Below are 27,610 nucleotides of genomic sequence, written 5' to 3'. Positions count from 1 at the left end.
TGAACAAACAAGTTCATTTCTCAAACCGCCACTATGAATGAATTAATTTTAAACTCCCACTCTGAACAAACGAGTTCATCTCAAACAAACCCCCACTCTGAAAAAACAAGTTCATCTCAAACCCCCACTCTGAAAAACAAACACTTTATATCAAACAAACCCCCACTCTAAACAAAGAGTTCACCTTAAACCCCCACTCTGAACAAATTCATCTCAAACTCCTACTCTGAAATTCAAGGCAGGTGGCACAACCTGGACGATGAGACTGTTTAAGAGAACAGAGAATGCGATTGAGTTATCAGAGTGTGGGTAATAATTCCGGCAGATTATGTGATAGATATCTGATTTAGGACCACATATGAAAGGCTACATGGCTTTAATCAGATTTTTTGCTCGATGTGGCTCAGATCTGATTTTTTCATGGCTGTGTGAATGTGCCAAATTCAAATTTTTCCAAATCAGATTTGAGTCGCTTTCAAATGTGGTTCCCGATCCAAGGAAATGTGACATGAATGTGAACGGACTTTTTGCTTTTACGCATTATCATTAGTGCTACCTGCTTCTCTCTTGTACCCACACTCTATATCTTGGTGCAGCTGTGCAGCTATAGCTGCAAAAAAACAGCAAAAGCAAACCGCCTGACCTTTTTTCACCTCCTGGACCTGAGCATGAACTTCAGAGCAGCTGTTTACTCTCCACTCCAGCAAAAGATGCTCCACATATGAGCTGCTAACTCATCCATTTCCCTTTATAAAGCTACGAGTCTCTCCTCTCTCTAATATGAGTTTTTTTTTTTTTTTTTTTACGTTGTTGGTGAAAAAGGAGGCGTTTATACAGGTATTAATGTGCAGCATGTTACATTACACACAGATACAGATCACTTACATTTACAGTGAATGTGAACCGACAAGATACACAAATCAGATCTGAGTAAAAATCGGATTTGAGCAACAATGTGGCTTGTAATGTGAACCATGTTAACACAGACTCTTCAGCCGGGTAATGTGAACGATGTCATAGAGTGCTTTTGTTGCAATTAAAAATATCAATATTCGACATTCAATATGTATTGATAATGTATTGCAAATCAAAACGATACGATACAGTGCAAAGTGCATGGGTGCAAGGTTCTCCTTTAAGGTGTTTGGAAGGTGAAGATGGGCTCGGGTCTCTTTAAGAAGCTGAGCGCGCGCACAGGTGGCTCCTCAGGAGGGGGAGGAGGAAGAGGAGGGTGAAGGGGGGTAAATGGGGCTCATTGAGGGGGGCAGATAGAGGCATAGATGGGCTGCACCGTCCTTTATCCTCCCTCGCGCTGAAAAAACGCTGGTTTTCTCGCGCACAAGACGCGTCGCTGGCTCGTGCGTGGTTCCGCAGGGTTCTCAGGGTTCTGATGTTCTCCTCTGGGTGCGATGCTTTTAACCGCCTTTCCGCAGCTGCACGCGATAAAGGTACGCAGCCTCGCGCCCTCGGTTTGCTTGTTTACTTGTTTATATGTGTTTGTTGTTGTGCCTGCGCGTGAATATGCTCGTGCATTCGCGTGCACCAACAGCTGTCACGACGTTGATTAGCATCAGCTTCAGTGCTGTACTGCTTGTTGTTTGAGTCAATGCGCCATTGTGTGTGTGTGTGTGTGTGTGTATGTTTGTGTGTGTGTGTTAGTGTGTGTGAGAGATGTAAATTCTGAGGTAAACTGACCATTTGTGTGGTAAAAACACAAGTTTTAATAAAAATTCTGAGTTAAATTGAGTCAGTCTGAGGTAAAAAGATGCGTGTAATGTAAAACTTGGGGTAAATTGAGTATTTCTGAGGTAAATATGTTTAGTTCTGAGGTAAATATACTATTTCTGAGGTAAACATGTATGTGTGATGTACATTCTTAGTAAAAATGAATATTTCTGAGGTAAAATTAGTAATTCTGAGGTGAATCAAATATTTCTATGGTAAATATGCTAGTTTGTATGCTAAATATGAGGTGAATATACGAATTCTGAAGTAAATACTGAGGTAAATGTGTATGTTTGATGTAAATCCTTTCTAAAATTTAGTGTTTCTAAGGTAAAATGAATAATTCTGAGGTAAATTCTTTTGTAAATAGACTAGTTGTGATGTAAATTCTTAAAGTTAAATGTTTGAGATGCTCATTTAGAGGTAAATTTAAACATTTGTGGAGTAAATATATTAGTTCTGATGTAAAATCTGAAGTAAATTGGGTAATTCTGAGGTAAATCTTGTAGTAAATTGAGTAATTCTGACGTAAATAGGCTAGTTCTGAGGTAAACGTGTGTGTGTGTGTGGAGACTGTGGTAGCCTGTTGCCAGGATGGAGACCGCTCGTGCTGCTCTCTTTCCACCATTCTGTCAGCCGTGCAGTGCTGTTGTGTCTTCATGCGAGCTCGTGCCCTATTTGTTGTTTAATACGTTGATTAGCATTGCACAAATATTGATTAGCTTCATGTATGTCTGATCACCCAGGCACGAGCATGCACATGCAACATATCACCAAATGCATCACACATATTATGGCGTGCAATGAATGGATTCATGCATGCATATTATTATTATTATTATTATTATTATTATTATTATTATTATTATTATTATTATAAGAACCATGAAAATGCATTAGGTTATTATGTTCTAAAGCACAAAAGAAAGCATATGCATCCCATAACCCGACCCCACACATGCTAGAACCCTCTGTTCCAGGGCTAAATGAACTTAGCTCTGTTGTTTTCAGCAACAGGGCCAGGCCAGATGCTGCACGGGTTACCTGTTGCTATAACGACTGACCACGAGACATTTATGGCACTGATTGGATGCTATGAGCTCAGGTGGCTCTGTAGAAGGGCTACATGTTAATGCACTGTTAGCTGTTAGCACCTTTCTGTGTTTCAGATGTTTCGTTTTTTTAGCCACAGTTCAGTTAGCATGTCAGCCTAGTGCACGGCAGGCGCGTGCGATTCTGCAGCATCACTGCATGGAGAGAGGATGCCTGGCATTCTCGTGCTGTTTAATATGGTGGGGTTCTGCACTGTGTGCTTTTACTGTGTCCCATTGCTGTTTAAATGGCTCTGCATGTTTTTTTCCCATGCAAATTTGTAATTCTGAGGTAAATTGCGTATTTCTAAAGTACCTTGTGTAGTACATTAGTTCTGTTTTGAGGCAAATGGACTAGTTCCGAGGTAACCTTTCATATAAATTGAGTAGTTCTGATGTCAGTTTTGAGGTAAATAAAGAAATTATGAGGTAATTAGAGTAGTTCTGATGTACACCATGAGATAATTCAAGTACTTCTGCGCTCTGGTGTAAATTCTGCTGTAAATATAGAAGTTCTAATGGTAAAGTCAATTCTGAGGTAAATGGGGTATTCCTGAGGTAAATAGTTCTGTTTGCTCTTATTGTGGGATTTAAAGGGTTCTCTCCCTGTTTAAATGTACCTGCATTTTCTCGATGCAATGCAAATTTGTAATTCTGAGGTAAATACAGGTGCTGGTCAACGAATTAGAATAATTTGAAATAGTGCAATCATGAAATTCTTTGAATGCATTTTTTGTGCAGAAAGCAAATCAGGTGTTCACCGCACCTGTCCTACTCGTTAGACTAATCACAGAACTCGTTACCTGGAAAAACTGTTCCGGCGTCCGAAAAACTTCTGCTCGCGACAACAAGCAGCTGAGAAAGATCGCAGTCAGCAACCGGTTCAAGTCCACTTCCGAGCTCACCGACTTGTGGAACAAGCAGACTGGCGCTGACGTCTCCAGATCAACCACTTACCGTCGTCTGCGCGAACTTGGCTTCAAATCTCGCGTTCCAGCAGTAAAACCGATGCTGAACAAGAAACAAATGGAGAAACGGCTGAAGTGGGCCAAAGAACACGGCGAGTGGACTGCTGAAGACTGTCAGAAAGTGGTCTTCAGTGACTAATCACGCTTCTGCATCTCCTTCGGTGACCAAGGTCCTCGTGTCTGGCGTCGTGGTGGCGAAACCTACAACCACGAGTGCGTGAAAAGATCCGTCAAGTTTCCCCAGAGCGTTATGGTCTGGGGATGCATGTCCGCTCGAGGTGTAGGGAAACTCTGCTTCCTCAAGAAGACTGTCAATGCTGCCGTATATCAAGATGTTCTGGAAACGTTCCTGATTCCGACTGTTGAGGAACAGTTCGGCGAAGAAGACTTCATATTTCAACAGGATCTTGCACCGGCTCATGCGGCAAAGTCGACCAAAGATCGGTTCACTAAAAAACAGCTTGAAGTTTTGGCATGGCCGGCCAACTCGCCTGACCTCAATGTCATTGAAAACCTTTGGGCCATCGTCAAGCGGAAAATTCGCGACAGAAAGCCTACTACGCTGGACCAACTGAAGCAGAACATCGCCACTGCCTGGGAAGCTGTGAGTGCGGAAACTTGCGACAAGCTGGTCAAATCGATGCCGCGGAGACTTCAGGCAGTCATACAAGCCAAGGGGGCAGCCACAAAATACTGACAAAGTGATGATTGTAATTATAATAAAAATTATTCTAATTCAATGAAACTGTGTAAACTGAAGTTCTAAGGTCAGTTTTAAAAGTAAATTAAGGAATTATGAGGTAATTCGAATAGTTCTGATGTAAATAGTTCTGGTGTAAATTAGGAGGTAAAAAGAGACGTTCTGATGGTAAATTCTGAGGTAAATTAAGTCATTTGAAAGTCAGTTATGAGGTAAATGGGGTAGTTCTGAGGCAAATAGTTCAGTTTGCTCTGATTGTGGAACTTTAAAGGGTTTTCCCCCTGTTTAAATGGCTCTGCACAGTTTATCTCCATGCTAATTTATATTTCTAAGGTAAATAGAGTAGTTCTGGTGTGAATCCTGAGGTAATCCGTATTCCTAAGGTACCTAGTGCAGTAGGTGATCCAGTAAATGGACTAGTTTCAGTGCAATTTTTGAGATAAATTGAGTAGTTCTGTGGTCAATTTTGAGGTAAATGAAGAAATTGCAATAATTAGTGTAGCTCTGATGTACATCATGAGATAATTTAAGTATTTTTTGATCAAAATAGTTCGGGTGTAAATTTTGAGGTGAATAGAGTAGTTTTGAGGCAAATAGAGAAGCTCTAATGGTAAATTCTGAGATCTCTGCCCGCCACAATGTTCTTGATGTTTAATTGTTCATTCTGTTGTATCGAAATGCTGTTCATGGCTGATGGCCCAACATAGCAGCTTTGGAATTTAAACAGAATATTTTTATTTAAGCAATAAAATATACTATTGTTCAAAAAAAGAGGTACATCCTTAGGTAATTTGAGTAATTCTGAGATAAATTGTATATTTCTTGATTTTAAAAATGGATTTCTACCTGGATGATTGTTATATATTATGAAGTACATGGTATATGGGTACATGGTAACTGATAAATGTTATACTCAACCTGATCAATTTGACCCCTTGATTTCAGAAGAAACAAAATAAATAATAAGTAGGTATTTGGTTCAGATAGTTATTGAATAAGTTATTGGCTACCATATTTACACCTGTATAGACATTCTCCGGCTGGTCAGCATATTAGTTTGTTATTAATCTGCAGTAAATTGGGTTTAACTGATCCGAGGAGTCCAGAACCGGTCCTGGTTCTGCTGCAGCCTGTTAGCACACTTCTGTTTGACCTCATTAGGATCACTCTGGCCCGAGCCCGTCTCCACTGACCGCCCGCCCGCCGGCAACCCGGCACGCCACCGACACATCTGACCCACATTCACACTGTTAAAGACGCCAGCTGCTCGTCTCCAGGTCCGACCCGATCCGGCTCAGCTCCACCCGCTGAGCTGCTTTTACTCACTGGATTTAAGGAGAAATCTCATTACCTCCCATTATATCCCATTATACCCCTCCACCTTTACTGGAAACACTGGAGTCAAGCTTGTGCTCCTGGAGACGCAGCCAATCAGAGACCGTTTACTTAAACCAGCCTAGGCAGAGGCGGAGTCTTCCACTCTCAGGAGCTCAGTGAACTCCTGCACTGTGGTAGCGTGATAGGATGGATGCAGCACCTGTGCAATAAGTCCACTCGTGAAATTTGTCTACTCACTACTAAATATTCCCCAGCCAACTGTCAGTGATATTATATTATAACAGTGGAAGAGACTGGGAACTCACTTCCATCCATTTGTAGCAAAACTTAGCAACACTATAATAACCAGATAGTGACCACTTAGCAAGACCAGAGCAACCGTCTGGGATACCATTGTGAACACCTTGCAGCCACTTAGCAACACTATAGTAACCAGATAGCAACCACTTAGCACGCTAAATATAACAAACATCAACTAGATTTAACCTAAAACCTGGCCAGATTGAAACTTTATAATGTGACTGATCTGGCTTATTTACGTTATTAAATAATGAATTATTAAATAATTAAATAATTATGTTAATTAAATAATGTTTAAGCCAAAGTAGCTTATCATGTTCTATATTTGCTCGGTTTACTGTCGCTTTACAAACTGGCTGTTTTCCAGCTGAAAGATGGTAACCTTTATCAGAGCTTATTTATCTGTAGCATTTATTTGTTTACCAATAGTCTGTTTGCGTTATCCAAAAGCAGTGTGTAAGACTGGTGGAGGAGAACATTTCAAGATGCATGAAAACTGTGATTAAAAACCAGGGTTATTCCGACAAATATTGATTATTTCTGAACTCTTAAAACTTTATGAATATGAACTTGTTTTCTTTGCATTATTTGAGGTCTGAAAGCTCTCTAAATGAGAATATTTTTATTTGTAATTTGGGAGAAATGTTGTCTGTAGTTTATAGAATAAAACAACAATGTTCATTTTACTCAAATATAAACCTATAAATAGCAAAATCAGAGAAACTGATTCAGGAACAGTGGTCTCTTAAATGTTTACAGAGCTGTATATATGTGATGGGATCGTAACTAAAGTTGTTAGGTGTTCCATACATATTTTGATATTTTTTTAGTTTTGTAGTTGCTTTTTCTTTGACGAGCAAGACAAATATACATTAACGTTTTGCAAATTATTCAGTTTTTGTTAATGAAAACCTACCAAATGTTTTATTTTGTTCAATTTCGGCTAAAATAATGCTTAGCAACAACAAAAAACAATGATTAAATAAAAAAAGGTTAACTGTACTTGGTATATCTGCTTGGTTCATTAGGCTTGAATCTAGCAATGTTATGTCAGTTATGCTTAAAATGAATTAGCATTAGCATTCTGTGGAGCAGTACATTTAATAAAGGTTTACTAAAATTCTATAGGCAGTCAGGATCAAGCTCACCTTAATTCCAACTTAACAAAGCTTAAGATGAATTAGCATTAGCATTAGCATTATCATACTTTACATGGTTTTGGGAAACCTGCTCATTCTTTCCTCTAAAAACGAGGCTATTAAATTTATCCTGCTGTATTTTTTTTACTGCTGACCGACAGCTACAGATAGGCGTGTCACAATAATTGCAATATCGATATATCATACAATAAATGAACTTATAATAATTTTTGATAATCGTGATATTTTTCATCTATTGTGTTTATTTGTATGTTTGTTCACATATGTAACAGTGCACTGTATTTAAGCCAGTCATGCTTCAATAACTGTGACTCCATAACATACACACTAAATTAGGTGAGGAAATAAGTATATAATTCCCAAACTAATTATAATAAATTATTTATTATAGAATTATTTTTTTTTTGTCTTTAAAAAGTGCATAATTGCATAAATTGTTATCATTATGTCAGTGGCATTTATTAGTCCTAAAATGACAAAAATATTGTGTATCGCAATAATTTCTGGGACAATATATCGTCTACAAAAAAATCTTATTGTGACAGTCCTAACTACAGATAAATTTTTTTATAATACCAGAATCCATGTAAGCAGATTTTAAACTCAGCCTGGTACTCAATGACCTTATTGGCGTATCGGCACACGTGCAGCGTGAGCTATGATGTAGGCCGATGCCAGTCTGCGCTGGCAGCGATGGCGGACACGTGCTAATTTGGGTTAGCGGTCTGAGCAGTGATGGATCTAGTGTTGCACAGCTGTGAAAAATATATGCGGGGAAATATTTCTGAGAGGCCTGGGTGCAAAATATACTGTTTATAAATCTTTGTGATTTTAGTTCCCTGATAAATTACAATGGGTGTTCTGTAAAAATTAAAGTTATATGACATAAGAATACTAAACCCAAATAAACATTAATAAAGTCAGTGATCAGTGAGAGTGTCTACCTGTAATTAACTCTATATAACATTAAAATACTAAACCCAACATAAAGTCAACACTTACCCTCACTGAACACTGATTTTATTTATGTTTATTTGGGTTTAGTATTCTGTTATATAGAGTTAATTACAGGTAGAACTTCTCCCTCAATGACAACTGACTTTGTTAATCTTTATTTGGGTTTAGTATTGTAATGTTATATAGAGTTAATTACAGGTAGACACTCTCACTGATCACTGACTTTATTATTGTTTATTTGGGTTTAGTATTCTAATATTATATAGAGTTAATTACAGGTAGACACTCACAGACCAGTGAGTTTATTAATGTTTATTTGGGTTTAGTATTCTAATGTTATATAGAGTTAATTACAGGTAGAACTTCTCCCTCAATGACCACTAACTTTTTCTATTTGGGTTTAGTTTTATAATGTTAAATAGAGTTAATTACAGGTAGACACTCTAACTGATCACTGACTTTATTTTTGTTTATTTGGGTTTAGTATTCTAATATTATATAGAGTTAATTACAGGTAGACACTCTAACTGATCACTGACTTTATTTTTGTTTATTTGGGTTTAGTATTCTAATATTATATAGAGTTAATTACAGGTAGACACTCACTGACCAGTGAGTTTATTAATGTTTATTTGGGTTTAGTATTCTAATTTTATATAGAGTTAATTACAGGTAGACACTCCTACTGATCACTGACTTTATTAATGTTTATTTGGGTTTAGTATTCTAATGTATAGAGTTAATTACAGGTAGAAACTCTCCCTCAATGACCCCTGACCTTTTCTATTTGGGTTTAGTATTATAATGTTAAATAGAGCTAATTACAGGTAGACACTCTCACTAATCACTGACTTTATTATTGTTTATTTGGGTTTAGTATTTTAATATTATATAAGGTTAATAACGATACACACTCTCACTGACCACTGATGTTATTCTTTATGCTTATTTAGGCATATTATTCTAATGTTATATAGAGTTAATTAAAGGTTGACACACTATTCTCACTGATCACTGACTTTATTAATATTTATTTGGGTTTAGTATTCTAAAGATATATATATATATATATGTATATATATATATACATATATATATATATATATATATATATATATATATATATATATATATATATATATATATATGTATATATATATATACATATATATATATGTATATATATATGTATATATATATATACATATATATATACATATATATGTATATATAAATAGTTAACTACAGGTAGACATTCTCAATGAGCATTGACTTTATGCTTATGTGGGTTTAGTATTTTTATGCAATATAAATTTAATTAAGGTCAGTGAGAGTGTATATCTGTAAATAACTCTGTGTAACCTTAAAATAAACCCAAATACTTTTACTAAGATATGTTTTTTTTGTCTTTTTTGGCTTTAATCTGAACTTTTTCGCTCTCTATAGAGACACACCATCACTTCCTACTAGCGGTTCTTATTTTGCCCCATATTTTTATCGAGACTGGAGTCTTATTATAGCGCTGTTCAGACATTTAACCTAAATAACTGCTGTTTATAATTAACACGTATCCGTCATCACTGCCAGAGCAGATCGGCATCAGCCTACATCACGGCTCACGCTCTCTGTCGATACGTCAGTAATAACTGCCCCAGCTGTCTGTTAAAATATGCTTCCATGTTGAAGAATTCTGATATGGGTCAAAATTATTATTGTGTCTGTTGTGATGCAGCATAGTTGTTTAAATTTCATACAAAAACTGTGTAAAAATACATTTATCAACACTTACTTTGATTTAACACATTTGTGAACTTATAATAAATTTGTTAATGTGTATTGTCTACATTTTATACAGTTGTTATACAGGAACATTTGATTTTCGATTACAGTATCGCAATATATTGTGATATATATTTAATCATATATTGAACCCCTCGATTGTGAAACATATTGATACAAGTTATTGCTGTTACATAGCTCTAGTCTGAAGTCTTGTAGATATGAAAAATAGTCAAAAGAATTAAAAATCTTAAGTATCTAAATATCTGTAGTAAAAAAAATTACTTAATTTACATTAGAGTTGCTCATTTTACCTTAGAATTACTCATTTTACCTCAGAACTTACCTCAGAATTGTCTGGTTTATCTTATATTTACTCAATTTAAATTAGAATTATTCAGGTTACCTCAACAGTTACCTCATAATTATTCAATTTATCTTAGAATTACTCAATGTATATTAGTTACCTATTTTTTACCTTATTTTGCTTCTATTACAATTGCTCAGTTTACCTCAGAATAACTGAATTTATCTTAGAATTTACCTCAGAATTATTCAGTTTATCTTGAAATTACTCAATTTACATTAGTTAATGCTTTTACATCAGAATTACTCAATTTACGACAGAATTATTTAATTTCTTACAGTTACAATTTACCTCAGAATTTACCTCTGAATTATTTAATTTATCTTAGAATGACTCCATTTACATTAGATTAAATAATTCTGTAGTGAATTAATCAATTTACTACATAATTGTTTAGTTTATTTTACAATTGTTCATATTACCTCAGAATTACTCAGTTTACATAATAAATATTTAGTTTATTTTACGTTTACTCAGATTACATCAGAATTAACTCATCAGACTCAATTTACCTCAACATTTACCTCAGAATTATATAATTTATCTTAGACTTACTCAGTTTACATTAGAATTGCTCCTCTTACCTCAGAATTACGCAATGTACTACACAATTATTTAGTTTATCTTACAATTATTCAGATTACATCAGATTTAGTCAGTTTAAAATAACTCAATTTACCATAGAATGACTTAATTTACCTCAATATTTACCTCAGAATTATTCAATTTACTACAGAATTATTTAATTTATTTTACAATTATTCATTTTACAAGAACTCAGATTACATCAGATTTAGTCAGTTTACCTCAGTATTACTAAGTGTATTTTAAAATGACTCAATTTACCATAGAATGACTCAATTTGCCTCAATATTTACCTCATATTTATTCAGTTTATCTTAGAATTACAAAGTTTTCCTCAGAATTACTTGATTTACCTCAGAATTTACTTCACAATTATTCAGTTTACCTATATAGATAAAGTTTTGAGATGCCAAAAGGCACAGTATTGTGGTAATGACCCAAATATAGGTCGACTGTCAGGGGACCTCTAACTGCCCGAAGCCTGGACCATATGGAGGCCCGGTCACGCCAAAAAACTGATCTCTCCGATAAGAAGCTTTGATTATTGATGCCGTCTTTGGCTGTCCAACACCAGAGAGGCTTAAACAGTCAATGCGGGAGCCATATGCCTCATTACCGCCTGGACGCCCTCTGATTTATCAGCGCTAGCGAACGGCTGACCAGGGAGGATTTGGCATCTGTTGAGCTGGAGTTCAGGCCGGTTCTCGGCTGGTTAGCTTTAGTCTTCTAGCGTAGCCTCGGCATCTTCTCCCATCTCAACACCACTCCACATGAGGTGCTCTGATAGTTATGGACTGAAGTGATGAGTCTTAAAACCAAAACGCAGAGATTTAGCCAGAAGAGTGAGAAGGTAAGAGTATTCTTACACCAATTTGCAACTGCTGGAGCTCTTTATCCAAAAATTATTAATAATTTTTAACTCAGATCGATGTTGTTGGTGACTTGCTGTTATTTGAAGACTTTAGTATTTTAAAAGCTATTTATTCTACTCAGAATTAGTTAGTTTACCTCAGTATTTACTTACCTACTCAATTTGCCTTAGAATTCACCTTGGAATTACCTCAGATTACCTCAGAATAGTTCAATTTACCTCAGAATTACTCAGTTTACCTTATTTTCAGTCAACACCTTCCACTCTACACCATTCCACATAAGGTTTTCTGAAAGTCTGGGCTTAAATGATAAGTCTAGAAACAAAAGCAGAGTCATTTAGCCATGAATTTGAAGAGGTAAGAATATTTTAAACCAATTTGCAACTGCTGGAGCTCTTTTATAAAAAAACTCAGATCGATCACTGGTTGTGTTATTAAAAGAATTTAGCATGCTAAAAGCTATTCATTCTAAAGTAATACTTCAGACTGAACTTCAGAATTACTTAGTTTACCTCAGGATTTACTTAGAATGACTTAATTTACCTCAGAATTAACCTTGAAATTACTCAGTTCATTTAAGAATGACAGAGATTACATCAGAATCGCTCAATTTGCCTCAGAATCATTAAGTTTACCTCAGAATTACTTAGTTTACCTCAGAATTACTCAGTTTACCTCATTATCAGTCAACACCTTCCACTCTAAACCACTCCACATAAGATCTAAAAAGTTCAGAAAAAACAATTTGCAACTGCTGGAGCTCTTTTATAAAAAATATATATATATATTTTTTACTCAGTTTGATTACTGTTTGTGTTATTAAAAGACATCAACATGCTAAAAGCTATTAATTCTAAAGTAATACTTCAGACTGAACTTCAGAATTACTAAGTTTACCTCAGGATTTACTTTGGAATTACTCAGTTCATATACAAATTACTAAGATTACCTCAGAGTAGTTCAATTTACCTCAGAATTACTTAGTTTACCTCAGAATTACTCAGTTTACCTCATCAGTCACCATCTTCCACTCTACACCACTCCATAAAAGGTGTTCTGAAAGTCTGGGCTGAAATGATAAGTCTAGAAACAAAAGCAGAGTCATTTAGCCATACATTTAAGGAGGTAAGATTATTCTAAACCAATGAGGATTCCTCAGAGCTTTTTCCTTCTTTCCTTTTATAAAGGGATTTTTATAAATTTTTTCATGAACTTAGATTGATCGCTACTGGGGTTATTACAAGATTTGTGCACAGTAAAAGCTGCTTGCTCATACAGTTTACTTCAGAATGTACCTCAGCATTGCTCGGTTTATCTCAGAATGTACCTAAAGATTACCTCAGATTTACTCACTTTACTTTAGAATTACTCAATTTAACTCCATATTTACTCCGTTTACCTCAGAATTTACCTCAGAATTACCAAGAATACCTCAAATTTACTTAGTATACTTCAGAATTACCCAGGTTACCTCAGAATGTACCTAAACGTTACCTCAGATTTACTTATTTTATTTCAGAATTACCTAATTTACCTCAGAATGTTATTTAGAATTCTGCAGTTTACCTCAGAATTACCCAGTTTAATTTAGAATGTACCTCAGCATTACCAAGAATACCTCAGATTTACTCAACCTACTTCAGAATTTACCCCAGCATTGCTCCGTTTATCTCAGAATGCATTTTACCTCAAATTTACTCAGTTTACTTCAGAATTACCCGGTTTACCTCAGAATGTACCTAAATTTTACCTCAGATTTACTCAGTTTACTTCAGAATTACCTAGTTTACCTCAGTTTTCTTCAGAATTACACAGTTTACCTCAAAATTACTCAATGTACTTCAGAATTGACATCAGAATTACCATGAATACCTCAGTTTTACTCAACTTACTTCAGAATTTACCTCAGATTCCCTAAGTTTACTTCAAAATTACCCAATTTGCTTCAGAATGTACCTCAGGATTACACTGCATTCCTTAGAGGTGGTTGTCAACTAACAATTAAACATGATATGTACAGTGTAAATGTGATTTACTATACATTTGAGTTATTGTTGCGTTTAGATGCTAGGGTAAAACTGTGCACTTGTATGTATGCAAGTACGTGTGTGTGTGTGTGTGTGTGTGCGCGTACATATATAAAACATAATAATATAATTAATATGCATAACCACACATTACATTTGTATTCAGGTTGACGAGCCTGTTGACATGCTCCCTAAATCGAGAAAAGCGCTCAGCATCCAGGAGATCGCTGCACTGGCCCGGTCATCGTTTAATGGTAAAATTAGTTGGGTACATTCTATTTTATATATTTACATTTATTACCATGATCCACTAATAAGATCTTTTTCTCTTTCAGGTATCTCTCAGGTGGTGAAGGATCATGTGACCAAGCCCACGGCGATGGCACAGGGCAGGGTGGCCCACCTGATCGAGTGGAAAGGCTGGTCCAAACCGTTCGACCCGTCGTCCGCCACCCTGCAGTCCCACTTCAACTCCTACTCCCACCTGAGCGAGGGCGAGCAGGAAGCACGGTTCGCTGCAGGTGGGGTTCCGCTTCCTGGTTAGGGGTGGGACAATATATCAATATTGTGGTATATTGTATGGTTTTTGTTTGCGATACATTATCGAAACGTTCTCATAACGTTATTAGCTGGCCAACCGATTGACCAGCATATAAGATTTTTTAACAATGAGGTTATTCAAAGATTAGAAGGTGCTTAAATAACTTATTATTAATATTTAATATTATCATGTAATATTACTGTTAATATTATTAACAGTAATATTACATGAAACCAGACTTGATGCTACCATGCATGGGCAAAAGTATTGGGGCACCTGTTTATTTACTGATTCTTCAGAAATTAATGGCATTAAAAACATTAAAGCATTACATTTAATTGTAACATTACGAGGTTTTGTTATTTGGTGATTATCTTTGCCAACATCCCAGCTCATCCCATCCAAACTGTTACTCAATTTACCTCGGAATGCACCTTAGAATTACTCGATTTACCTCAGTATACGCTCAATTAACTTCAGAATTGCCCAATTTACTTTAGAATAACTCAATTTACCACAGAATTTACTTCAGAATTACTTGATTTACCTCAAATTCTAATTCAGAAACTACCACAGAATTACTGTTTACCTCAGAATATACCCAATTTACTTCAGAATTACTTGATTTACCTCAAATTCTAACTCTACTACCACATAATTACTCAGTTTACCTTAGAATATACTCAATTTACTTCAGAATTACCCAATTTACTTTACAATAACTCAAATGACCTCAGAATGTACTTGAAAATTATTCAGTTTACCTTGGAATTACAATACATTACTGATACATTATACTGATACATATGTGGCGTCAAATATGGATATTTTTATTGAAACATAGACGCTCTTAACTCCCTAAGATTTACCCTCCAATTTGATATACTAAAGTTACTGCTTCATTACTCCACGTGGTCGGGGTGGTCATCCTGGCAAACATCCTTAACTTCTGAGCTTATCCCATCCAAAACTATTATTCAATATACCTCAGAATGTACCTCTGAATGACTTGATTTACCTCCGAATTTAAGTCAGAATTTACCACAGAATTACTGTTAAAATCAGAACATAATTAGTTTACTTTATAATTACTCAGTTTACTTTAGACTTTACTTAAAAATACTCAATTTACTTTAAAATAACTAAATTTATCTCAGAATTTACTTCAAAAAGTTTACCTAAGAATTACTGTTCTTACCTCAGAATGTTCCTCAGAATTACTCAGTTTACCTCATCATTGCTCAACTTACCTCAGAATTGCTCAGTTTACCTCAGAATGTTCCTCAGAATTACTCAGTTTACCTCAGAATTGCTCAACTTACCTCAGAATTGCTCAGTTTACCTCAGAATGTTCCTCAGAATTACTCAGTTTACCTCAGAATTGCTCAACTTACCTCAGAATTGCTCAGTTTACCTCAGAATGTTCCTCAGAATTACTCAGTTTACCTCAGAATTACTCAACTTACCTCAGAATCTTCCTCAGAATTACTCCGTTTACCTCAGAATTAGCGTAATAATCTTAACCAGTGTCTGTGTTTTTGCAGGAGTAGCGGAGCAGTTTGCAATCGCGGAGGCGAAGCTCCGAGCCTGGAACTCGGTTGATGAAGAGGATGTGGATGAAGACTGTTCTGAAGATGATCTCCCACAGACTAACGACCTCACCATCACCACCCAGAGCTCAGGTACGAACAGCAGCTTCCAAAAATCCTGGACTGGTGATAAATTAGCCTTTGTTGTCCAAGGAAGTGTTCTGGAAAACCCTTGTTGTGTGTGGGTGAACATCATCAATCACACCAGCAGTTTGTTGGGGCAGTGTGTAGATTTACAGTAAAGGCAGAATTAAAGCGCTCAATACTCAATATTGATCGTTGGATTTATCAAAATCTGTCTAAAGACGATCCAGTTCCCACTGCTTCTCAGTCCAATGGTGGAAATCAATATTTGGTGGAATAACCCTGGTTTTTAATCACAGTTGTTTTTTTATGCATCTTGGCATCATGTTCTCCTCCACCAGTCTTACACACTGCTTTTGGATAACTTTATGCTGCTTGACTCCTGGTGCAAAAATTCAAGCAGTTCTGTTTGGTGGTTTGATGGCTTGTGATCATCCATCTTCCTCTTGATTATATTCCAGAGGTTTTCAATTTGGCAAAATCAAAGAAACTCATCATTTTTTAAAGTAGTAGTAATTTTTTACTGTGTATATATAAATAGAATACCATGTAGTCCCGTTCAGAAGTGTTCTTCAGCAGCATCTGCCCTCAGTTTGCGTCTGATTTAGACGTTGCTGGCGTTATATTGGGGCAGATGGCACATCCATTATAAACCCGATTTTAATTGCACTCCTCCTGGAGAACTGTTTACAGTCGAGTGCAGCTTTACTATAATGACCCAGAGCTCAGTGAAGCGGCGGCAGGTTCTGACCGAGTTCTTCACACCCGAGTGTTTACAGTCAGACCCAGTTCCTGCTGGTAAAGGAAAGGTGTCGGACTTTCTAAAGGGAGTTTACACCATATACACTATATACTCAAAAGAACTGAGTACACTGAGTACAGCAGGTCATGCTGCTTCAGCATCAGCAGCCAGAGTCCAAGAGAGAGAGAGAGAGAGAGTACAGTAGGTCATGCTGCTTCAGCATCAGCAGCCGGAGTCCGAGAGAGAGAGAGAGAGTACAGTAGGTCATGCTGCTGTTTCTCCATCAGCAGCCGGAGTCCGAGAGAGAGAGAGAGAGAGAGAGAGAGAGAGAGAGTACAGTAGGTCATGCTGCTTCTGCATCAGCAGCCGGAGTCTGAGAGAGAGAGAGAGAGAGAGAGAGAGAGAGTACAGTAGGTCATGCTGCTTCTGCATCAGCAGCCGGAGTCTGAGAGAGAGAGAGAGAGAGTACAGTAGGTCATGCTGCTTCTGCATCAGCAGCCGGAGTCTGAGCGAGAGAGAGAGAGAGAGAGAGAGAGAGTACAGTAGGTCATGCTGCTTCAGCATCAGCAGCCGGAGTCAGAGAGAGAGAGAGAGTACAGTAGGTCATGCTGCTTCAGCATCAGCAGCCGGAGTCTGAGAGAGAGAGAGAGTACAGTAGGTCATGCTGCTGTTTCTCCATCAGCAGCTGGAGTCTGAGAGAGATTACAGTAGGTCATGCTCTTGATCTAAGATTAGCTAATATCAGATTAATGATGATTGGCGGCAGTTGGAAAAGAGGCGGAGTCTGACCTTACATGTATCGGAGGAGGCATGCACTTGTCCTGACTCTTATTGTGGCTTTGGATTTGTTTGCTCAGCTTAAATGGTGTGAAATTTTATAAAAATTTGTGGAATGTAACCTTTTTTCAAAAAATTATTTATAGTCCTAGTCCATTCGTCTCTTTTGTCTCTTTCGTTTCTTTTGTCCTCTTTAGTCTGTCCATCCTTTTCACCTCTGTTCTTATTATTTTCCCATTTTCATTCCATCTTTTCATGCGTATCTCGTCCTCCTCTTCCTCTCTTTCCCTCCCATTCCGTCCATCTCCATCCCTGTCCCTCTGTCTCTCGGTGTTCTCTAGGTGTTCTGACTCTTTGCTCCTCCCTCAGACGCCGTGCTGTCCAATCAGTTGCCGTGCCAGGCTGAAGCTGACCTTGAAGCACTGGTGGACGACCGGACCGTCCTGCGGGACTCCAGTCTCTGCCAGGTGAGCTGTGAAGACGAGTCCCTCGTGGACGTACTTCCGAAAGGAGTCGACAAACTGGGGGTCGGCGAGGTATGCAAGGCGGACCGTCGGCTGCTCTGGAGCCGGGGGGATTCCTGCTACCATTCCACGTCCTACTCCGAGTCTGGCCTTTCTCCAGAAGAGGAGGAAGAGGAAGAGGGACGGGAGGACGAGGAAGGGGAGGACAATGTGTTCCAGGAGGTGATCCGCTGGTACAGCCGCTGCCGGAGCATCTCCGATACGTCTGGAGCGGCGTCCTTCGACGATGATGATAGATCACTTTAGACAGTGATGCTCTACTATCCCTCTGTCTCTCTTTCTCTCTCTTTTATCTTTTTCTCTCTTTCTGTCTGTCCCTATCTATCTCTTACTATCTCTACAATTCTTCTTCTACTATATGTATCTCCTAATGTTTCTTCAGAGCAGTGGTCACCATCCGTCCACTTGTGGAAGTACTTGACAGCTCTACTGTTTTCTTGAATACTTCAGTTTTACTGGTGCTAAAGCGAATGCTAAAGCTAATGCTAATGCTGAAGCTTCGACCTGCTCCAGCCACTGAATGTGTTCGGTTGGTTGAGTCAGGCAAGACCTTGGTATAATGTCTCATAGCCTCATATATTATCTTGTTGCCTCAATATCAATATTATGTCATGGTTGAACACAGTTCTGAGTGAAATCTGTTGTGAAAAACTGCCTAGTTCATCTTTGTGGAGAGCTCGGCGAGTTCTTTGCCATGAGGCGGCATGTTGAAACTCCAGTGGTCAGTATGAGGGAATTGCACCCAAAACACAAAGTTATAACCAAGAATGAATTCTATAGTCTTTTGCTGTGAAAATATATAATAAAATATACTGTATATGTAGTTAACCATTTGACCAATCAGGGAATGGTGACTACTGCTCTACAATCTATCTTCTCTACGATCTATCAATCGATACTTTCAATCTTCTGCATTTGACTCTACTCTTCTCTCACCGCCTGGTCCAGACTCTTCTTCGCCCCTCTCCTCGACCTTAGTCACTTTCTCATTCTCCTGTGACCTTTGACCTCTGCGTCCTGTGTTCCGATTGGAGGTTAGAGTGGTGTGGGCGGAGACTGTATCCTCAGGTGACTGGGATTGGATTGGACAGCACCAGCCTCAGCACCGGACTGTACCGCTGAACTCTGATTGGTACAGGGAGTCTCACTGTGGCGATTACACCCAAATACGTTCGGATTGGTCATATTGGGTATTGATTATGGTTATTGATTATGGTAATTGATTTTGAATTATGCAGTAAAATCGCCACTTCATTACACCCTCATAGCCCACTATAGAACACAGCAGGAGGCGGGACTATCTCCAGGTCCTAAACGAGTCGAGCTAAAATGCTAATGTTGCTAACAGTAAGAAGCTAATAGCCGCTAATCAGACTCTGAAGTGGTGTTGTAGTTCTGTAGTAGGTGTCGTGCCCATATAAGAAACTGGGATCTAAGCTGTATTGCAACTTTTGTTGCAATATATATATATATATATATATTAAACATATATTTGAAAATATAACTATAATTATTAAACATAATATTGTAGGGCAAAGTGCAATTATTGTGGTTGTTTTCAATACGGCATGGACAAATAATATATTTTATATAATATATATAATATATTTATTTCATGGCCTCTAGAAACTTAATCTGTGACCTCACTTTATTACTATATCCCAGCTACAATGTATTATTTTGTAGCCTAAGTATATTATCTTCTGCTCTTAATATATAGGCATGCCCTCAGTATAATATCTCATTGCCCCAGTATATTATCTTGTGGCCTCCATTTATTATCTTCCAGCCTCAACCTATTATCTAATGGCCTCAATTTAATATCCAATGGCTTCAATTTATTATCTGATGACCTCAATATATTATATGCTCTGTATTATATATGCCTCAATATAATATCTCACAGCCTCATTATAATTTGCATGGTCTCAATTTATCTAGGTGCCTCAATGTGTTATCTCGTGAACTCAGTATAATATCTCATGCCCTCAATTTATTATCTTATTGCCACTATAAACTTTATTAGTGGCCTCAGTACATTTTCTCATGAATTCAATATAACATCTCATACTCTCAATGAAAGTGTATTGTATTGTCAATATACTATTTTGTGGCCATTATAATGTCTTGCAACAGGGTATTATCTTGTGGCCTCAATATATTACATTTTCGCCTTTCAAAACTCTATTTGTAGCCTCAATATATTCTCCAATGGCCTCAATATATGCTTTTGTGGCCTTAACTTATGCTGAGGTCAAGGCATAGCATTTTGGGGCTCTGAGATATTATCTTGTGGTCTCAGCACATGTCGTAGCCTTGGTCTATTGTCTAGTGTGGCCACAATGCATTTTCTAATGCCTCAATTAACACTGGCGCCAAGTCTTAACTTATTAGGACCATAGAATATTATCTTGTGGTCTCAACATATTCTTCTGCAACTTAAAGGAGAAATCCATTGTGAAATTAACTTGGTTGTAGTAAAACATGATAACGAGTCTTAACAAACTGTAGTTTAATAGCCCACTTCTGTTCGCTTTAGCATTTCAAAATACAATGTTTTTAGCTGATGCTCCCAACAGGCTTACAATGCAAGTGATAGGGGCATATAGTTACCCGTGCAAAGAAATCACTACTTTTACTCACAGTAGCTTCAAACTTCATTGAAAGAATTTTAAAGGAAGTTAACATTTAAAATGAGGCACTGAGAACTTTGAAAGTGTTTATTAAAAATAGTTTATTAAAAACAACGTAGAACCTGGAGCTAGTTGGGAGCATTGGCTAAAATTGCTAAATTTTAGAATGGCAAATTATTATAATACTTTTATAAATGGCATGAAATTTCTTAATGCCAACTACAGAGCATCAGGTCACTTCGGAAGTCTTTTAAAGATGATGTCATTTGCATAATGCTAAGTACCTATACCTGCGTCTATTTGCTTTAATTGTTAGCAACAATAGCAACATTAGCATGATTGACTAGCGTTACTGACTAATGACTAAGTCTTTAAAGGAGAATGTTTATGAATGTTTCTCTTTTTTATTTTATTTCTCTTTTATAAATTGACGCAAAGTAATTTTAGCTTGTAGTCTGTTCTCTTTTATTTGTTCGTTTTTTCGTTTTCGATGTAAAAACTGAACTGAACTGAATTGAGGGGAACTGATGCAGAATCTCTCGGTCGTCGTCGGTGGTGATGAACAGAATGTGCCCATTTTACTACGATCACTGTGTGATGTTGTACCTCAAGAAAACTGAATGACACTGTTGCGTCTCGTCTTTCTTCTTCTTCTCCTCCTTCTTCTTCTCGCTGTGGTCGGTTTCTCCGTACTGTGCGACTGTGCCGTGGAAAATTCGCCGAGCCGCTGAATGAAAAGGTTGATGCTTTCGTTTTGCGGAGGACGTGCTGTATGTTCCCGCCAACCTTGAGATGCGGCTCGTTTTACGAATGATAGTGAACCCTAGAACCGTGTAGTGTAAGTGGAAGAACACGTTCTCGGTAGAACCGTCGTTTAGAACCTCATTTAGAACCTCGATGACCTGCATGATAAAAACCACAGTGGCGTAAAACTGGTGACTCATGATCTACATGGCATTATTCTGACCTTATAATATAAATGTGGCCTGGTGATGTCACTGTGTTTATTTGTGAGTGTGTTTGCGCGAGTGTGTGTTTGCGCGAGTGTGTGTTTGCGCGAGTGTGTGTTTGCGCGAGTGTGTGTGTGAGGACGTTTTGGATTGTGAGGACGTTTGATGTGCAGACCCTCTTTATCTCAGTTTTATCTCTTTTTTTAATCCTTTGTACAAGAAAAAAAAAACTAACAACAAATGTGACGACGACTGCATTAAAGCTGATGAGTGTACCTTCCACTGCTTCATCTCTCGCGTTTTTATATGGTGGCCTCAATTTAATATCTCATGGCTTCAACGTATTATCTTATCATGTTTTGGCCTCAATGTAATGTATCATACCTTCACTATATTATTTAATGATCTCAGTATCTTATATTGTGGTCTAAAAAAATATAATATCTTGTGATTTCAAGACTACATATCTTGTGGCCTCAATATAAAATCTTATGGCTTCATCATGTTATAACTTGAGCCTAGAATAATATCTCATGGCATTTTTTTTATCTTGTGTCCCCAATGAACATAAGACCATGATATGTTATCAAATGGCCTCAACATTTTATCTTGTAGTCTTAGTATATAATCTTGTGGCCTCAATGTAATGTCTTGCAATCCGAATGTAAGATCTGGTGGCCTTAATTTATTGTCTTTTTTTTGTGGCCTCAGTATATAATTTTCTTGGGCTCAATCTTTTTCCAATGACTTCAATATATTATATTGTGTCCTTAATATATTATCACATTGCTTCAATAATTTATCTTGTGGCCTCAATATAATATTTTGTGAGCTCAATAACAGTAACTTCAGTATATCTCATGGACACAATATATTTTTTTATGTTTAGCCTCAAAATATTCTCATAGCCTTGGTATAGTATTTTGTGGTCTCAGTATATTATGTTGTGGCCTCAACATAATATCGCAGGGCTTCGGTATATTATATTTTGGCTTCAGTGTATTATATAGGCAATTTTTTTTAATTTCCTTAATATATTCCCAAGTATATTATCTTTTGGTCTCAATATAATATCATGTGACCTCAATTTAATATCTTGTGGCCTCAATTTATAATGTTTTAGCCTCAATGTAATGTATCATAGCTTCACTATAGTATTATTTATGACCTCAATATATTATATTGTGACTTCATTATATTCATTGTAACTTCAGTATATCTCATGGCCACAACATGCAAAATATTCTCATAGCCTCGGTATAGTATCTTGTGGTCTCAATATATAATGTTGTGGCCTCAACATAATAGCTCATGTCTTCAATATATTATATTTTGGCCCCAATATAATATCTCATGACATTTTTTTTGTCTCTGTATGTTTCCAAGTATCTTATCTTTTGGTCTCAATATAATGTATCATATCTTCACTATATTATTATATATGAACTCAATATATTATATTGTGGTCTAAATATTAATCAACCTTTATTTTGACTCGTATGTACATTGAGGGTAACCCCTCGTTTTCAATGTAGCCGAGCATTTACAAATACAGGAATTGACATGACAAAGAAAATAATAGCTAAATTTAATTATTTTCAAATAAGAGTAAATAAAATAAAAAAATAGATAATAAAATAGAACTAAAAAAAAAATAAAAATAAAATATAATGTCACTTCAAGACAACATATCGTATATGCTGTCCTCAATATAATATTTCATGCTCTTTCATTGTGTTATGAATGTGTTATGCAGTGCATATGCGTAGTTTATAAGGTCCCTATGTATGGAGTCTACTCAGTGATGAAGGAAAGAGTCAGAGAAAAGTTTAAAGTTGAAATTTAATTTTTTACTGATGTACAAAAACAAATGTTTTCTGAAAAATAATGGCAACTGTTGATCCATATGCATATCCTCTATATGTACAGGGCACGTGTGCTGGATTCATACACATTACGTATCGTATCATCTGTACAGGCGATGATCGGTCTCGACAGCGTTCGGGGGGGTGATGATAGTGATGAGCGCAGACTTATTGCTTAACTCTACATTAATGTGCGCTATATTAGCATACAGTATAATACAGGACAGGCTCATTAAACAGCACGGGATGGAGGAGGACTTTCAGACAGATCTGCAGGGGGACAGGGGTGGAGGTAAGTGGTCCTAATGTTCTGGAAAGCTTGACTTCATAACTCTGGGATCGAGCCCTTAGTCCCGTTACTCTCCGCAGGACGAGCGAGAACAGAAAAATATGGCAACAGAACCGTGTGCTGATCTGGACCACCTTAAATAACCTTTAATTAACCTTTAATAACCTTTAAATAACCTTTAATAACCTTTAATAACTCACCTTTATGAACACAATCATAACTGACCTACTGTAGCTTGTGTGAAATTGGACAAACTTCATGCAATTAATCTATCTATCTATCTATATATATATATATATATAAAGATGTAAAAATTCACTTAAAAATATTACTTCAATACCACTTGTTTCAATTGAATTTTGTAACAAAACAAATTTATTGTATGTAATTTCATGCAATTCATGCATGTATGTAATTGTATGTTATTCATGCAATTGTCCATAATTTTGGTGTAATTATATAATTTTAGGTAATTATGGAGTAATGATGTACTTTTACATATTTTTATGTGAAGAAAGTATATTATCTTGTGGTATGAATATACTGGGTGGCTTCAATACATTATGCATTTTTATGTAATTTTGGAGTAATTAAGCAGTTGTCCATAATTATGGACTTATTTATGCAGTTTTATGCAATTTTGGAAAAATTCTGTAATTGTCCAGAATTTTGGAGTATTATGTATTTGTCCATATTTTTGGACGAATTTTGTAATTTTACATAATTTTAAAGTAATTATCCAATTTTATGTAATTTTAGACTAATAATTGTCCATAATTCTCTAGTAATTTATGCAATTGTCCATAAGATTAATGTAATTTTGGAATTATAATGCAAAATTATTCCAAATTGCATTTGTCCATAATTTGGAATAATTATGCAATTGTCAATATTTTTAGACTAATTTATGCAATTGTCCACAACTGTGGATTAATTATGCAACTGTCCATAATTTTGGTATAATTATGTAATTTTGGAGTCATTTGGTAATTTTGAAGTATTGGTGTACTTGTACTTTTTTTGTGAAAAAGATACATTATCTTGTGGTTTTAATATATTATCTTGTGGCCTTAATATAATATATAATGGCCTCAATATATTATATAGTGACCTCAGTGTAGTATCTGATGCTCTTAATATAACATCTTGTGGCTTTAAAATATTATCATGTGGGCCCTACATGTTGCTGTGGGCTTAATATATTGTCATGGCCTCAGTATGTAATATCTTATGGCCTCAATATGATATTTTCTGTTCTTTAATATATTATATAGTGACCTCAATGTAATTTATTGTGGTCTTTGCATATTATGCATATTATCTTATGGCCTTAATATATTATCTTGTGCCCTTAAGATAAATGTTCATTTGTTCATTTGGGGTTCTAGTTTGTTCTAAAAAGCTTAGTTTGTCCAATTTCACAACAACAGAATTAAAGGAATCAGTTCCTCAGAATGGTTCAGTAACAGTATGTATTATTCGTATGTACCCGGTATGAATCCCTGATGATGAACTGAAGTGTCGATTCCTTCAGAACGATTCCTCATCCAGCGAACCTGTTATTATTATTTTTACTCAAACAGAATATTTTTACACAACGTTTACGATACAGATGAACTCAGACCCAGCGCTCTGTGTGATTAATAATCTTATTTGGCAGATTTATCACAGGAACACAGGACGGTGATGATTTATTGCACGGTTGGGTTTCAGCCTATCAGAGAGGAGGAATCAGAACGGCACGGTCTGAAGCTGAACACCAGGTGAGTTGGGTTCAGTAGGTAGAACATAATCGGACATTAAGTACAGTACTCAGGTGATCTGCGCAGCGACCAATCACGGCCTCTGGGCTGGACTGGGGGTGGAGACAATTACAGCAGACGTGCAACAAAAATGCGTTACTACGTTAAAATTGCCTGTTTTTTCTTCTTAATGTAGCAATTAACCAATTAACCTCCCCCCCCCCAATAATTTGAATGTAAACTGTATGCAAGTTTTTTCCCACCCGCTGTAAACCAAACCAATAGGTTATCTGATGGTCTTTAGTTCTACCAGTGCAGTCCCGACCAATGGGAGAGCGGATTTAGTTAAATCTGCCTAGATACCACTGAGAGAACAACACTGATTGGACCATTGTTTATTAGCTTAGTTTAGTTTAAATACCAGATTAAAAGATAGGAATGTACAATCCTGCTCCCCTACAAATATAGAGAAATCCATAATTTATTTGTCTTTATTTATTTGTAATAATCTGAAAAAAAAATAAGAGAGCCCTTAAAAAAATGAGTTTCTTTGATTTTACCAAATTAAAAATCTCTGGAATATAATCAAGAGGAAGATGGATGATCACAAACCATCAAACCACCAAACTGAACTGCTTGAATTTTTACACCAGGAGTAAAGCAGCATAAAGTTATCCAAAAGCAGTGTGTAAGACTGGTGGAGGAGAACATGATGCCAAGATGCATAAAAACTGTGATTAAAAAACAACCAGGGTTATTCCACCAAATATTGATTTCTGAACTCTTAAAACTTTATGAATATGAACTTGTTGTTTTCTTTGCATTATTTGAGGTCTGAAAGTTCTGCATCTTTTTTGTTATTTCAGACATTTCTCATTTTCTGTAAATAAATGCTCTAAATGAGAATATTTTTATTTGGAATTTGGGAGGAATGTTGTCTGTAGTTTATAGAATAAAACAACAATGTTCATTTTACTCAAACAAAAACCTATAAATAGCAAAATCAGAGAAACTGATTCAGAAACTCAAGGGTTGAGACTGTTCTGTATCCTGATTGGTTGGTTCACTGCTGGTCCACATCGTAATCCTCTGTATTAAAGCAGTTCTGGCAGTGTTCCCAAACGTCTGACAGATGATATATCTCGATGTGAGGGTGCTCTGGGCTGGAGGCTTGTTAAACACTCCGCCCTCAGTAAGTGGGCGGAGCATACCCTCGTTAAAGTGATCTCCTCGTTCTGCGGATTTGAGCTGTTGACCTTTCCTCGAATGATAATTACACTGAGCTGGAAACCCTCCAACTGATCCTCCTGCTGTAAGTGATGCATATTAACTTCACCTCTTTCTCTCTCTCTATGTCTCTCTCTCTTTCTTGTTTTTTCTCATTCTTCCTCTCTTTTCTCTGCCATCCAAGGCATTTTAACATAGTAAATGAATAGTAAAGTGATCATATAAAGGAACACATAAGGAATCATGTAGTAAATTAAAAACAGTGTTAAACAAACCAAAACCATAAATCTGTTGTACCCGTACTGCTCTGTAATTAATCTACAGTCACAGTAGACACAGAATCACCAGCACCGTAATCTGTTGTACCCATACTGCTCTGTAATTAATCTACAGTTACAGTAGATACAGAATCACCAGCACCGTAATCTGTTGTACTGGTACTGCTGTGTAATTAATCTACAGTTACAGTAGATACAGAATCACCAGCACTGTAATCTGTTGTACCCGTACTGCTCTGTAATTAATCTACAGTTACAGTAGATACAGAATCACCAGCACCGTAATCTGTTGTACCCGTACTGCTCTGTAATTAATCTACAGTTACAGTAGATACAGAATCACCAGCACCGTAATCTGTTGTACCCGTACTGCTCTGTAATTAATCTACAGTTACAGTAGATACAGAATCACCAGCACCGTAATCTGTTGTACTGGTACTGCTGTGTGATGTGTCTGATAACCAAGGGGAATCGGTTTTCGGCACAAAACCTTGTTTGAT

The 27,610-nt window shown here is 36.6% G+C and overlaps 1 protein-coding gene and 1 long non-coding RNA gene across 3 annotated transcripts; one reads left to right on the top strand and one right to left on the bottom strand.

Annotated features, from left to right (window-relative positions):
* The first annotated feature begins 1,251 nt into the window (after positions 1–1,251).
* fam131aa (family with sequence similarity 131 member Aa) lies at positions 1,252–21,989 on the top strand. 2 transcript variants are annotated; one of them, XM_007257821.4, is made up of 5 exons: positions 1,252–1,448; positions 14,036–14,123; positions 14,205–14,390; positions 15,955–16,092; positions 17,972–21,989. In XM_007257821.4, the coding sequence occupies exons 1-5, from the start codon at positions 1,410–1,412 to the stop codon at positions 18,370–18,372; spliced, it is 852 nt and encodes a 283-aa protein (XP_007257883.3). In that variant the 5' UTR covers positions 1,252–1,409; the 3' UTR covers positions 18,373–21,989. The 2 variants fall into 2 exon arrangements, with proteins under 2 accessions (XP_007257883.3, XP_049332722.1); XM_049476765.1 differs by lacking the exon at positions 1,252–1,448 and adding an exon at positions 11,336–11,820.
* A 1,544-nt stretch (positions 21,990–23,533) lies between these two features.
* On the bottom strand, positions 23,534–26,585 carry LOC111191998 (uncharacterized). The gene is made up of 2 exons (XR_007438585.1): positions 24,060–26,585; positions 23,534–24,028 (listed from the first exon to the last, which is right to left on the bottom strand). It is a non-coding gene; the product is annotated as an uncharacterized LOC111191998 (long non-coding RNA).
* Positions 26,586–27,610: the final 1,025 nt, after the last annotated feature.

Source organism: Astyanax mexicanus, chromosome 4 (genome assembly GCF_023375975.1).
Source record: "Astyanax mexicanus isolate ESR-SI-001 chromosome 4, AstMex3_surface, whole genome shotgun sequence".
Classification (NCBI taxonomy): Eukaryota; Metazoa; Chordata; class Actinopteri; order Characiformes; family Acestrorhamphidae; genus Astyanax; species Astyanax mexicanus.
This window is presented reverse-complemented; position numbering and strand designations above follow the sequence as displayed.